Source organism: Lissotriton vulgaris, chromosome 7 (genome assembly GCF_964263255.1).
Source record: "Lissotriton vulgaris chromosome 7, aLisVul1.2, whole genome shotgun sequence".
In the NCBI taxonomy this organism is placed as follows: Eukaryota; Metazoa; Chordata; class Amphibia; order Caudata; family Salamandridae; genus Lissotriton; species Lissotriton vulgaris.
The window spans coordinates 644,915,865-644,931,141 of NC_141695.1; the positions used below are offsets into that span (position 1 = coordinate 644,915,865).

The 15,277-nt window shown below is 46.2% G+C and overlaps 1 protein-coding gene across 4 annotated transcripts in view; it reads left to right on the forward strand.

The window, feature by feature from the left end:
• SPAG9 (sperm associated antigen 9) overlaps positions 1–15,277 on the forward strand; it is a 1,654,314-nt gene that overhangs the window by 1,404,103 nt on the left and 234,934 nt on the right. For all 4 annotated transcript variants that reach the window (XM_086930851.1, XM_086930853.1, XM_086930852.1 and 1 more), the window contains one exon: positions 7,875–8,046. In XM_086930851.1, the coding sequence (XP_086786977.1) occupies positions 7,875–8,046 (172 nt within the window). The remainder of the gene's footprint in view (positions 1–7,874; positions 8,047–15,277) is intronic.

Consider the following 15,277-nt stretch of genomic DNA (forward strand, 5'->3'; position numbering starts at 1 on the left):
CTGAGGTCCGCCAACTTTTCGGGGGATATCCAGGCCACGCTCATGGACATGCCCTTCGATGGCAGTCGCCTCTTCGGCAACAAAGCAGATAGTGCGCTGGAGCATTTTAAGGTTCCAGGTCTATGGCCAAGTCCTTGGGCCTAGGCCAACGCCAGCAAACTTCCGCAATTGACGGTCAGGAGTTGGCTGCGTTTATTCTTCGTGCTGCCTTGGATGTTGCTGATGCTCTCGGCTGTGCTATGACCACCTCTTTGGCCCTCCGTCACCATGCTTGGTGCAGGATGGTGTTTTTCCTGAGAATATTAGGGACCGTCTGGTTGATCTGCCCTTTGATGGGGTGCTTTTGTTTAACACCCAAGCGGACTCCGTCCTCCTCCCCCTCCGTAAGCTTGGCTTGTTGATTCTCCGGGGCTTAATGGATGGCGTTATCCCATCTTTTTCCTGGAATCTGGTGTTGTGAGTGGCCCGTCTGTATGTTCTGTGTGGTTTGACATGCATTCGGGGTCCCTAGGTTGGCCCCTGTCTCTCTCTTCTTTGTTGGCTGCTGGTTCTAACCACAGGTTCTTATGTTCTTGTTCTCTGATGCAGGATTTTTTCCCTAAGAGTGGTTCCCATATTTTCTTTGGGACGTGACTTACCCTAAGTGGGTTCTTTTAGCTATTGTATAGCTCTGTCCTATGCTGGAAGGGTGTGGACTCCCGCTTTGCTGGGTTCTCGCGTTTCCTGGCGTTACTGTATACCGCTGGTACGGTTTCTTTGCTTTTGTCTGGACGTAGCTTGCGCTGCTCCAAGTTCTGTCCATTTCAGTATCCGCTGCATCGCTGGGCTGGCTTGACATGCCGTCTGCAGCATTGCGCTGTGGTGATTGTGCCCTTTTTTGTCTGACGTTTCATCCTGGACCTCTGTCAGGTGTTCCAGGGGGAATTTGATTTCCTAATTTTTTCCTGTGTTCTGGTGGACGGCCTTATCTGTCCTACGTACTTCTCCTTTCTTCTGGCTGGTCTCACTTCTTTCGTGGGTCGGTTTTGTCTGGAACGGTCTCCCTTTAGGGGTTGTTCTAGATTTCCCTGGCCTTTGCCTTCGTCTTGCCCTCGGCTTGGTCTGGACGCTCGGCTTTATGGTACTTGCCAGCTGCCTTGGCGTGTGCCCTTTTGCTCCTGCCTCTTGTTCTGTAGGAGCCTTGCGAGACTACGTCTTTCTTCTCACGCCTGCCATCCTGACTGTGGCACAGTTCCTGCCTTGTCCGCTGACTCGAGGCTGATGCCAGTTCAACTGTCCCCTTCACTGTGTATTCTCCTGTGGAGGGCTTTGCCTCCATTTCTTCCTCTTCTCCTTGGAGTTTGGGGTGATTCTTTTCTTCCTCGGTACTCCTCTGCTGTTGTCTGTCCCTCCACGGCTGTCTGGCGGATGTCCCTGCTACCTTCGACGGGCTTGGGTATCCTGGCCTCCCTTCACCTCGTCCTTGCTTCCTTCTGCCTGGTGGGGCTGGGCCGCCCTTCTTGTCCAAATAATTCAAAACGGTTCGAATTTCCAATGCTCGTTCATGGTATCAGTGAAACAGTGAACTTATATAAAATATGTAAGCAGAGTGTACTTTTGATTTTACAAGTGAAACAAGCAGGTGTAAATGAATTAGAAGACTTTACAAAATGTTAAAACACATCTGACTGAAGGGGCTTTATATCATACATAACACCTTTGGCCAATCCTGGCATTTTAGCCAGCATCACTTTGCCGTCTGGGGCTTTGAATCCATAATGAAAGCATCACAAGAAAAACTACAAGCATCATAATGCAACTTGCCTTTGGCAGAAAAGCCAGGAATGGCTGATCGTATTGTATGTCTTGGTACCACTTGATATAGTTGTAAAATGCAAAATGAAATTTAGTTCCTGACTTTGTTGTTTATTTTGTTTGCAGTCAAGGGTTAAACAGCCCAGAGGGTGAGACGACAGAGATAGCCTTTCAAATGTAAATGCAAGCATCTCACAATGGCATGAAGAAAGGTGTTCTTTACCAGAGCAATGATGTGCTGGCACCCTTCTTCTCAAGCTTTTCCTCTTCCTAGAGTTTGGTCTGATATAGATGAAGCACATGTTACACCAGTGTGAAAAGGTGCAACAGGTGCTGCTGGTACTGCCCCCCTAGGGCCGCCAGTGTTGCTTTAGGAGCCATTCGTAATGTGAGGTTCCTGTAGTACAAAGTATCCAATTGAAGAAAATGTTACTTCCTATGAACAGGCATCCTATAGCTAACCCAAATCAACGAGGTGTGCACTGGCATGGTCTTCCTGTCTTTCTCAGAATGAAAGGTCGCTCAGCCTTTCCTAGAATAGAATGCCCTGCCTGCCTACTAAAACGAATTCCTTAACGACCTCCGTGGCAGGTAGGGTGACACGTAATCTACAAGGCAGGAGGGTGCTTTATTAATTCCCCAACACCCCTCCCTTCTTCACCAAGCTGTTCTAAGAGCCTAATGCCAGTTATAGAAAATCCTAAATCTGACTCAGAGTCTTAGCCACTCTCTTGTCTTCTTCCCTTTTTGAACATTACATATGGATATTCAACATCCTGTCGCACCATGACCCCTCTACCTTGTTCAAGAAGGTTGCAGGCTACTCTTTTGTAGGAGAATAGGGCAAAAGACGCATCCACCAATCATTACCTAGAAAAAGGGCCACATCAGCCCATCCAGTTATTATAAATTATACAGAGGGAGAAGATGCATCATGATTGGTCAGGATTCCTTCAACCCCTAGTTAAGGTTCAATCTCCATTCTCTCAGTGGTCATACTGGGGATCGGGTGCAAGCCTTCATACCTACTTTTAGGTCTCACCTGCCAGACTCTGTAAGGTCTCTGGTTGCAAAATGGCCTATTGTCCACTTACATTGGTCTTCGTCCCTGTCCACTACCTTTTTTGGGGGGGGCTGGGGGGGGGGGCAGCACTCCACGAGAGTGCATGTGTTTTCCAGCTGTCTCCCTCATGTTTTCTCTTCTCCCCCCCTCCCCCGCCCCCTCCCCAAGCACAGTCCATGTTGCTCTCTCTTTTTTGCCTGTTGGCTTTTGCACACTCCCCCATATTGCTTTGTCACTTGTGTGCTTTTCCCTCAAGTGCTACTTCCCCTCTTGCCTGCTCTTCCTTCCTTAGTGCTGCTTTTCCCTCCAGCTCCCTGTTGATGCCCTCCTCTCTCTACGCACAGTATTTTTTTTTTATTACTTTTTAAAATTACTTAAAATATGTATTTTTCTTTGCCATTTTTTTATGGTGGATCAAGGTGCAAATTGCTACTAGCTGTCTCTATTAGAATTACTTTTGCACTACTTCTGTTTCCTTAAAAAAAATTTAACAATCCATCTCGGAATAGTAAATAAATCGGAAAGGACACCCACATTATTTTATAGGCATGCATTTGTCGTTGCACTTTTGTTTTATTTGCACACCTTTTCAGCATACTTTACAACATTGTTAAAAGACATTGAAAAAGCCAGCACTAGTTTTCTTTCTTGCAGTCTAGTCACAGAGGGGGTACACAATAGGGGTCATGTTACATGGCTCAAGAGGTAGCTGCTCATAGAAACTGCAGCATTCTCAACTTAATGTGCGGGCAGTCAAAATATTGACCTACTTTATAGTTCTGCCAGTTGGAGCAACTGTGATAAATACTATGAATGGAAATAAGCCAGGATTTACTGTTAAAAAAAACCCATAAGGGACCCAAATGTAACAAACCAAATAGTTATGTTATGTTATGTTATAAATTGTTTATATAGCGCCTATCACCGCCGGTCTCTAAGCGCTTAACAGAAGAACATAACACACTGTTACCCCACACCCTCTGCTGTCTCCCCAATTAAGCTGGAGTCATTGCCTTTCTGAATAGGTGGGTTTCCAGTTTTTTTCTGAAGGGTAGTAGCTGTGATTCTTCCTTCAGAGTGGCCGGGAGCTCATTCCACAATTGCGGGAGAAGCACAGACAGGGCCCTACCTCCTCTGGTTTTAAGCTTAAGCCTGGGTTGAATCAAATTGAAAGTTTTTCCTGAGCGCAGAGATATACCAGGAACATATCTCTTCAGACGTTGCTTAATGTACTCTGGGGCTTTCCCAAAGAGTGCCTTATGGGCCACACAGAGACACTTAAACTGAACTCTGAATTTCACCGGTAGCCAGTGCAGCTTCTGGAGCAGGGGGGCTGCGTGCAAATTTCTGGGCAGAGAGTAGATCAGCCTTGCTGCGTCGTTCTGTACTACCTGCAGCTTCCTCAACAGCTTCTGTGGCAAGCCGAGATATAAGGCATTGCCATAGTCGAGTCTTGAGATAACTGTGGCAGATACAATCGATTGCAGGGTGGAGGCTGATAAGATGGGGACTAGCTTTCGTAATTGCCTCAACACACCTGTGCAAGAGCCAACCACAGCTGAAACTTGAGGGGCCATCGAGAGGTCTGCATCTATCCTCAGGCCCAGGCTTTTTACCACCATCCCAGGAGAGGGAGTAGTTCCTAACTCTGGGGTTCAATACAGGTCACCCCAGGGATTCCCTCGGTTGCTGATCACCAGCACCTCTGTTTTATCAGCATTCACTTTTAACAGATTGTTAGTCATCCAGTTGACCGTGAAACTGAGCAGGTTCCTCACTGATTCCTGGGCCTCTTTGGTGTCTTCCAGCTGAACCAATAGCTGGGTATCGTCTGCATAATTGAAGATTTCGCAATTCCTACGCATAAGCTGCTCCACCAGCGGTTGTAAATAAATATTAAAGAGCAGGGGGAATAGTGCCGACCCCTGGGGAACCCCCGATGTCACATCACTAATCCCAGACAACTGGTCTCCCAGCTCCACCCTCTGAGTTAGTCCTGACAGGAAGGATTCCAGCCACTTAAGCACCTGGCCTGTGATCCACAGCTTCGCGATACTGTCCAGCAGGATGGTATGGCTGACTGTATCAAAATCCGCCGACAAGTCTAAAAGAATCAGGGCACATGGCTGTTTATTGTCTGCCCTGACTCTCAGCTCGTCGGCGACCGAGGCCATGACTAGTTCTGTGCTGTGTTGGGGCCGAAACCCAGCCTGCCTGGCATGAAGGAGATGGTGTTCCTCCAGATGACCGGCTAATGTGCCCAGGACGTGTTTTTCTAGGATCTTACTCAGGAATGGTAGCTGTGAGATAGGCCTATAGTTTTTTAAAGCCTTCGTGTCCGTTCCTGCTTTCTTTAAAAGTAGGGAGACCCTAGCTTCCTTCATCTGAGTTGGGAGATAGCCTGCTTCCAGTGAGTTGTTCAGTAGACTCAGCACCTGGGGCTGGATGCCTGGCAAAGCCATTTTAAAAATTCTTGGGGGGCATGGATCTGTGTTAGAGCCTGATTTGATTTGTCCAACAAGTTCCGCTTAGCGCTTGTCGTCGATGGGAGGAAAACTGTTCATAGTCTTAGACGGCACCTGAGCCACCAGACTGGGCAGCATAGTTGTAACTGGCTGTGCATTGATATCAGTAATGATATCCTGTACTTTCTGAAGAAAGAAACTTTGGAAAGAGTCACAGTCTGGTTGATCACTCATAGAAATTTTCCCACCCCGCTGCGTGAGTTCCCTTAGTATCACAAAGGTCTCTCTCTGTATGTTAATCGCCTCCCTAATTCTTACCTCATAGAAAGCTTACTTTCTCTCCAAGATGTCTGCCTTATATTTTGAGAGTAGAGTTTTAAAGGTTTCAGCCTCTACTTGACAGTAATTGAGTCTCCACCTTCTCTCTGCCTTGCGAAGGGCTTGCTTCTTCTCTTTCAGTGAGGCATCAAGCCATGGTGCTCCCTTCCCTTTAGATCTAGTCCTCTCCATCCGCTCAGGGGCTAGTTTATCTAGAGCGGCGAGCATCCAGGTCTTTAGCACCGTAGCATCCTGATCCAAATTAATACCACTCATTTTAGGGGGCGGGGGGGGGGGCGGAAGAGAGCAGGGCCGCGATTAGAGAGTTAGCCTCAATCTTATTCCAGGACCGAACTTTCCTCCGTAACTGATTTGGGGCAGCCAGTACGGGGTCACCCGGAACCCAGCACTTTATCATAAAGTGGTCCGACCAGATGCAAGGACTAACCTCAATTATTTCTGTCTTAGGCAGAGAGGACCAGACAAGGTCCAATGTGTGGCCCTTCACATGAGTGGGGCCCACCACTAGCTGTTGTAGGTTGAGCGTGGACAGATTAACTTCAAACTCTATCTCAGTAGGGTCTCTGGGTACCTTGTCCCAGTGGTAATTAAAATCACCTACCACCAAAAGGGACTTGTATCTGGAGGTCAAATCCGTCAGCAGCTCAAGAAAGATATCATTGAAATCCGGTGAGCTCTGCGGCGGGCGATATACTACCAGCATCACAATACATAAGGATTTAAGTGAGATTTTAATCCCTAACAGCTCCGCGCAGGCACAGTTTTCTGCTATGATCGGTTGTACTGCAAGACTTTTTTTAAACATAAAGGCCACAACCCCCCTCTACTGTCATTAGGGCGATTATGCCACAGCGCGTCATACTCAGGAGGTAGGGCAGCCAGAATGTCAGGCGTTGATGCTGTGCCGAGCCATGTCTCTGAGAGGGCGAGAACGTCAATTTAACCATCAACCAGTAGGGAAAAGACCTCTAAATGATAATTTTGCAATGAGCGCGTGTTGAGTGTCACTATTTTTAGGCCATGTGACTGCCGGGAAATGATTGTAGTATTAATCCGGGAGCATGTACCTATTGTCTGCATCAGGGCTTCAGCTTGTAATTTGGCCTGCGTTACCTCATCTAGCCCAGTGGAATCTGTCTTTAGGGCCCAGAGGGCGTCCGGCGAATAAGTGCGGGTTTGAACAGAGTTTTTGGCCCCTGGGCCCGTCCTGGCCCGGACGGGCACAGACAGGCTTTCCTCTGGCGCTCCTCCAGCGCGCCGCTGCGCGCGATCGCTGCGCGCGATCGCTGCGCGCTTGCATATTAGTGGATTTAAATAGTATGTGGCTGAGGGCACTCGCAAAGACTAGACCGCTAACCCCCAAAACGTGGTGTCAGCTTCTCTAGCCCACACCCAAGATGGCCGACGGGCGTGAGGCGGCGAGGGAATCACCGAAATGGTGTGATGTGCTTAAATTCAATTTTATGGTGCAAGCAATGCGAAAGATGGGGGAGGGTGGGGTCAATAAGTAATATTAGAACAGAAATTCGATTATTAGAACAGTCTTACGATTTTGACCAAAGGTGCAATAAACACAATTTAAAAAGGAGCTAGCCTCCAACAATGTAAAAGAACAGTAAGGAATTCCAAAGTAACAGCAGCAAGTCGTTCTGATTCTGATCGGCGCACTGGCCGGGTGGTCTCCTAAATAGTCTTTGCCTAAGGGCACTCGCAAAGACTAGACCGCTAACCCCCAAAACGTGGTGTCAGCGTCTCTAGCCCACACCCAAGATGGCGGATGGGTGTGAGGCGGCGAGGGAATCACCGAAATGGTGAGATGTGCTTAAATTCAATTTTATGGTGCAAGCAATGCAATAGTTTGTCACCAATAGTTTGTGACCAAAACCAAATAGTTTGTGCAGAGAAAGACTAACATTGAATGTTCACTCAAGAACCCTTGGGTAAATTAAGATAAAAGTATACTTGTTTGTGAGATGCTAACTGACAAGGCTATTGTTGGGAGGAAAGGTTTCTGGATCCAATCTGGTGGCTGGGGATATTCCTAAGGTGAGGAATCTGTGGAGAGATAGAAAAGCCTCAAGAAATATCATAACCTAAGGTGAGCACCTTTTTCTTTAGGATTTTAAAAATGCGTCTAATGTTTTATCAAAAAAAAGACCTAAACCAATAGATATAAAGTTTTTTTCTGAAATGATATAAAATTCATTTTCTAGAAATCGTTTGATGCGCATCCAAGGAAAGAAAGTCAAGTTAGACAACTGGCCTGGGTAGGTGACGGTGTTTGGGTTTCTATTCGTCTTGATTCTACACTTCGCCTTTATCACGCGCACACTTATCAGCATTTACAAGATGTGGATATCGAACCCTATGTAAGCAAGATGTTAGGTAAGATGTTTATCTTGAGGTAACAATTCAATTGATTGACCAGATTATATATTGTACTTTGACTTGTAAAAATAAAATAATGTTGGACTTTTGTCAGCTATTTGCGCTGGACATGGGTAAGTACTTTGTGTTGTGAATTCAATAGAGAGGCAATACATTTTTTCTTTAACATTGCATTGAGTTTACTATCATGTAAGAAGCACGTAAACTTAATTCAGATATAATAATTTTTTGTAATATAAGATTAAATCGTAGCCTCTCAGCCATTATGCATATTTTTTATATTGTCACATTTCATATTGACTATTTGAACAATTAAAATATCACATACGCTATTCACCTCTCATGCAGTTGGTACTCAAAAATTCATTGTGAGAACAAAAGACATGTGGTGAACCTTCTCTTATTAAAACAATTCTTTGACCTCAGCATTTCAAAATCACTCGCAACAACTGCAAATCACTGACTTTTCATACATTCAAACTCGGCATAGAATCTCCAGTGCTGCTGTATCCTCCAACATGTCAGGAAATGAAAATAAAGTCAGTGTGGCACAACTCAACTGCCAGTCTGAAAAGAAATAACAATTGTACATTAACTGAAACACAGCTGGACTTACTAAAATTGAATTACAGCCCTGCAAAACACTGAAACATTTCCCCTAAGTTTAAGTAACCTACTTATTGTTTTAACAGCAAAATATTCCCATGTTTGCATTATTTAAAATACACCTATCACCTATCTTTTAAATATACATTGGCGCTTCTTGTAACTCTATTTCTGTGTAAAGCAGTCCGCCACTTCATTGTAATATGCATAGTAAGTCACATTTGACTTATAATAATTTGACGTCTATAGTTTATAGTAAATTATTGTATCTAAAATAAATGGCAAGTAATGACCAGCTGATTATATATGCTTTCTATATTTTTTGTTTGGAAGGTCAATATGAACCATCCTAAAAAAATATACCTCCACTCAAATCTTTTGTTTTTTATTCCTGCTAAATAATGATATATTTGAGAAAACTGGAATTGAGGGAAGCAACTCGAGACTCTGCAGTGTTTCAATTCACCCAATTCAGTTTCCAATAACCCTCTTCGCTTCTTTTATCGGGGGGTGGGTGGAGGGGGGGAACTTAGCAAACAGATATGTAGGCCGGATTTCTCGCAAAATGAAGGTTAGGCTCACAGAACATATAAGCACTATCAGGACAGCTAACATCAAATCGAGTCTGGCGGCACATTGGGTAGAACAAAAACATACTATTCCTCAATTACGGTACACCATACTTGAGAAAATCACAGTGACACCCCATACTGACGCTCACAAGCATTTGGCGCAAAGAGAATCATACTGGATACGTACTACTGTATGGTCTGAATGACAAGTTAGAAATGGTCAGTTTTTTGTAAATCGTGTTTATGACTGATGTGTATTTCATTGATGAATTGTTTTACCATCATTCATCCGAAATAACAATGTACATTGGGTGCTGTCAAGCTTCACACGTGTTCTGCTCAGATCGATGGATACAGCTTTCTGATGTACCAGTAGAGTTTTTTTCTCTGTCCACATGCATCACACTGATACACATTGTTTATAGCTATTAGATTGGGATAGAGACCAGAATCCGATTAGAATATCTGGATTTTTCCCTATGACTATAGGGAGACATATTGCGCTCTTTAGTGTGATAGGTATTGATGGATTTTGTCCACATGATCACAGAGTTACACAGTTATCCAGTATTATGGGTGTCTTTCATAGATTCACATGCCTGAATCATTCCCCGTCGTCGGGATGGGAGTCCCCGGTACATAAAATAGCAATGTCCTATAGACATATATGTAGAAAAGTAGGCCTAGAGGACTCACCTTAGTAACATATCCATGTCCTTTTGTAAAAAGGACCAAATTGTAGAGAACAGCCAATCAGCTGCCACCTCCCTCTAGAACCTTCCTGTCAGGAGCCTCAGTCCCTCAGATTTTCTACTGCACCTTGTGCTAAGGGAGTCTCCACCTGAGTTCTGCTCAGGATTGTTTATTCAAAGCTTTTGTTCAACCTTTTGAATTTTTTTCCAGTCAAGTGAAAGCTGTATACTATGGCTGACACTCCTAAGAAGGGTCTTTTTCGAGCTTGCAGCTCCTGTGGAAAGAAAAGGCTCCACATAGATGACTAGCACTAGGACTGCCTGTACTGCCTGTACCCTGATCATTCAGCTAAGGACTGCAAGGTATGTCGGACATTCTCAACAAAAACCCTTAAAGACTGTGTATGACGCCTTTTGATCTGGCTCCAAAGGCTTAAGGACAGAGACAATTTGGAATCATCTGATGAGGGCCCTTCAGTCTCCTCAAAAGTGTCTCTTAAAAGGCCTTGGGTAGCTTCCCCTAACCCTCTGGACGCTCCTCCAAAGAAGACATCTAGAAAGTCTTCAGAGGCTAGGTCAAGCTCAGCTTCTGACAAGGAGGTTCACACCTTCAAGAAGCCTGCGCGGTCGACGATGATGACCTCGTTGACGACTTCATCAGCGTCCAGGAAAGCTGTGTTTCCTGTGCATGTCTCCACGTCGACGACAACAGTCTCGACGACAACAGCATCGTCGTCATTCTCATCATCGTCGACGATTGCCATTAAGAAGTCGACGTCGACACCCAAGATCCCGTCGACGATTACCTCGCCGACGACAACGTCGACGACGAGATCATCACCATCGACATCGGTACCGTCGACGAAGGCTCCATCCACGAAGGCCTCATTGTCGAAGACACCGTCGACGAGAACGCTGACGACGACGACCCCGTCGACGAAAGTACCGCTGACGGCTGCATCAATACCGTCGACAACATCGTCGACTGTACAAAAGGATCCGTCGACGACAGACGCCCAGATTATAGCAACTGTCGACACTACATCGTCGGCAATCACCCCGTCGACTGGCCCGTCGACATTGGGTGATTCTGACTTTCAGGCAGCTTCTGTGCGCCTTAAAATCTCCAAGAGGACACTGATGCTGGAGTTAACTTCTCATAGCCGTGTGCAGAGTTTACCTCCATCATGTCTCCTTCAAGATGAGGAGTCGGACGAAGGGGATATGTTTCAGGCAGCGAGCCCCTCAGACCTAATTGTGAAATGTCAAAGTTCAGATGAGGAGGAGGTGCAAGAACACCTAGTTCAACCACAGATTACACCTATGGTCTGCCTACCAGCATCCTTGGTGTCGGATTTAAGATTTCTTATCCAAGACTACAAGCAGAGATTCCCAGAATCTCCAGCTCCTATGGCAGCACCGTCTCCAAGACCACGGCCGCTGCCCTTGGTTATCCAGCAGGAGAGAGTACAGTTGCTGATACCTCAATCTTCGGACGAAGAAGAGGAAGAACAACAAGAGGAAGGTGAGGTACAGGATGATCAATCTGTACATGAAAACTGGGACATTTATGTTATACCTTCGCCAGCTTCGCCAGTACCCGCCACCTCAGATTCTCCGCCGGTGGACATCGGTGGGTTCCACAATGTGTTGGAAAGGGCCGCTAAAAACGCTTTCAAATTACCATGGAATCCCAGAAGCAGGAATGCTTCCTGTACGATTTTAAAGAACCTATGAAGAAATCGTCAAGATCTATACCAATTATAGATTATCTGTGGACACAGGGAGTTCAAGTGATGCAAAATCCAGCATCAGTTTCACCAGTGGTCTCGCGTTTGGATAAAAAATACAAAGCCCCAAATTCTGCACCAGCCTGTCTGACAGGGCATCCCAAGCCTGATTCAGTGGTAAAGCAGGCAGCACAAAAGAACTCCAGAAATCCCTCGTCACCCTTATCAGCACCACCGGACAAGGAGGGAAGGAAATTGGACAACATAGGCAAACGATTTTCCGCTATGTCAGCAATGACTGTAAAAGCGGCAAATGCCCTAGCGCTTTTTCGGCGCTATAACAGACAACTATGGGCGGATATAGCCCCATACCTCTCTGAACTACCAGATGCCTCCAAAGAGGAAGTAAAAGGTATCCTTCTAGAGGGTCAGAATTCAGCTTCAGAAATCCTAGATTGTGCAATGGATGTGGCAATGACAGGTTTCCGCCAATTAGCCGGGGCAGCGGTTTTAAGGCGGCAAGGATGGCTCATAGCGACCTCATCCAGACCAGAGGTGCAGTCTAAAGTTTTGGATATGCCATATGACGGCGAACTTTTGTTTGGATCAAAAATTGATGAGGCACTCCAAAATATTAAGAAAGACAATGACACTGCAAGAGCGCTGGGCACGCTCCAGTATAGGAATCAGTCCTTTTGAGGGAGCAGAGGACGAGGATAACCCTCGTACAGACGTAGTTACCAGAATAAGTCATCCTACTCTTCCAATCAGAGTAGACCTCAATACCAGCAGAGGCAACAACAACAGGGCCGTCAATCCTCTTATGGAAAGTCATCCTTTAGAGGAAGGGGTCCAAAGAGGAACAACAGGGAACGACAATGACTTATTTACCCAGCCAGTCCAAACCTTATCTCAATCATTAAAAATTGGAGGAAAATTAACTCACTTTCTACACAATTGGAAGAAAATTACTACGGACCGTTGGGTCCTGCAATTGATACAATTTGGCCATTCCTTGGAATTCGAGAGTACTCCTCCAGAGACTCCTCCTTGCCCAATGCACCACAAGAACCTGCGACTGCTTCTGCGAGAAATCTCTGTAATGCTCAGGAAGGGAGCAATAGAGAGGGTACCATCAGCGCAGAAGGGACAGGCATTTTATTCTCGCTTCTTTCTCATACAGAAAAAGAAAAAGAAATGGAGGCCCATACTAGACCTCAGGGCATTAAACAAATTCTTAAGGAATCAATCGTTTCGCAGGGTCACGGTCCAAGAAGTCTTACATCTTCTGGAGGAGGGAGATTTCATGGCGTCACTGGATTTACAGGACGCGTATTTTCATATCCCAATTCACAAAACTCACAAAAAGTACCTGAGGTTTGCAGTAGCGGGCATGCACTTCCAGTTTCGTGTCCTGCCTTTTGGTCTCAAATCGGCGCCACGCATATTCACCAAATGTCTTTCCCCAGTGGCAACATACCTCAGGCAAAACGGTCACCAAGTCTTCCCATATTTGGACGACTGGCTGGTAAAGGCACCATCCTTCACAGGCGCTTCCAGATCCTCCAACGCCTGTCTCAGTCTCTTCAACCATCTAGGCCTTACTCTCAACCGAGAGAAGTCCACTCTGCTACCTTCCCAATCCATCAACTTTCTAGGGGCAACCCTAAACACAGGTTCCGCAAAAGCATTCCCATCTCAGGAGAGAAAGCACAAGCTCCTTTCTCTAGCCTCGACAGTGGCCTCGAAAACAGAGCTTAGAGTTTGTCCCTTTTAGGGATGATGTCATTGTGCATCCTGCTAATACCACATTGCCGCCTGAGGATGCGTCCTCTGCAAGAAGCACTGTTAAAACAGTGGACACAATGCACGGGGTCGTTCGACGACCGGATAAGGGGAACAGTGCAGATGGTCAAGGCCTTACGCTAGTGGATGACACCGCAGAATCTGTCTCGAGGATTGACGTTCCTCCTTCCGGCAGCTCCTCATGTCATAACAACGGACGCCTCCTTGGACGGTTGGGGAGCCTTCCTGCAGGAATTACAGATAAGTGGCAAATGGTCAGTTTTAGAAGAAAAAGCTTCACATCAACCTTCTCGAACTGAGAACAGTCTTCCTGGCCCTACAGTCATTCCTGCCAAGGATCAAAAACTCCCTAGTGCTCGTCAGGACAGACAACACTACGACGATGCACTACCTGAACAAACAGGGAGGGACGCGCTCGCTCACACTCTCTCGCGAGTCGCAAAAAATCTGGAATTGGCTCATACTCCACAATGTAACCCTAAGGGCGGAATATGTTCAAGGCACGGACAATGTCTCGCCGACGCATTGAGCAGGCAAAAGACATCGTCGCACGAGTGGGAGCTAGATCAACAAGTTATCGACCTGATCTTCTCCAGGTGGGGCATGCCGCAAATCGACCTCTTTGCGACGAGATGGAACGCCAAATGCCCACACTTCGCAAGTTGGCATCCCCAGTCAGGATCTCTAGGGAATGCATTTTCCATCGCATGGCGCAACGTCTTTGCGTACGCCTTTCCGCCATTCCCGATGCTTCCCAGAGTCCTCAGGAAGATGAAGGTGGAGCCTTGTACTTTGATTCTGATAGCCCCAACTTGGTTGAGGCAACATTGGTTCACAGAGCTTCACCGCCTATCCCTAGAGCCGCCAATCCGCCTGCGGCAGATTCCAACTTTGCTCACAATGAACAACAAGCAGGTTCAACATCCGGAACTGAAGTCTCTCACGTTAGCCGCTTGGCTCCTGAGTTCCGAGAGTTCCACAATCTGAATATTCCACAAGACTGTAGAGATATTCTGGCGAAAGCAAGGGCAGATAGCACAACCAAGACGTATTCCCTCAAATGGAAGCGTTTTTGTGTTTGGTGTGCAGATCAAGGAATTTGGCCGTTCTCCTCTTCACCGGAGCAGATCTTACCTTACCTTTTACATCTGGCACAGTCGGGCCTAGCCCACTCATCCATTAAAGTGCACTTGGCAGCAATTTCTCGTTTTAAAAGAACCTTTACGGGTCCATCTCTCTGGTCAAACAGGCTGATTAAGCAGTTTTTAAAGGGATTATACAGATCTTTCCCGCCAGTGAGGGTGCTGCCACCTACCTGGCATCTCAGTGTGGTTCTTAACCAGCTCATGAAGCATCCGTTTGAGCCAGTACACAGAGCGGACCTTAAATATGTTTCCTGGAAGACAGCACTCCTCCTGGCGCTCACATCTGTAAGGAGGGTCAGTGAACTACAAGCATTTTCAATCCAAGATCCTTTTCTACAGTTCAAAAACGACAGAGTAATCCTAAGAACCAACCCTAGGTTCATCCCGAAAGTTCCATCGGATTTCCACCTAAATTAACCTGTAGTTCTGCGTTCTTTCTTTCCAAACCTAAGCACAGCAGCTGAGAGGTCGCTCCATTCTTTAGATCTCAAACGATGCTTGAAATTTTACATTGACAAAACGAAAGCATTCAGAAAATCTAACCAGCTCTTCGTAGCTTACAGCAGACCTAGAAAGGGTCTACCGCTTACCAAGCAGAGCATTTCCCGATGGATTTCGGCGGCCATTGCTTTCTGTCATGACCAAGCTGGACGGCCATTACATTCCAAAGTGAGAGC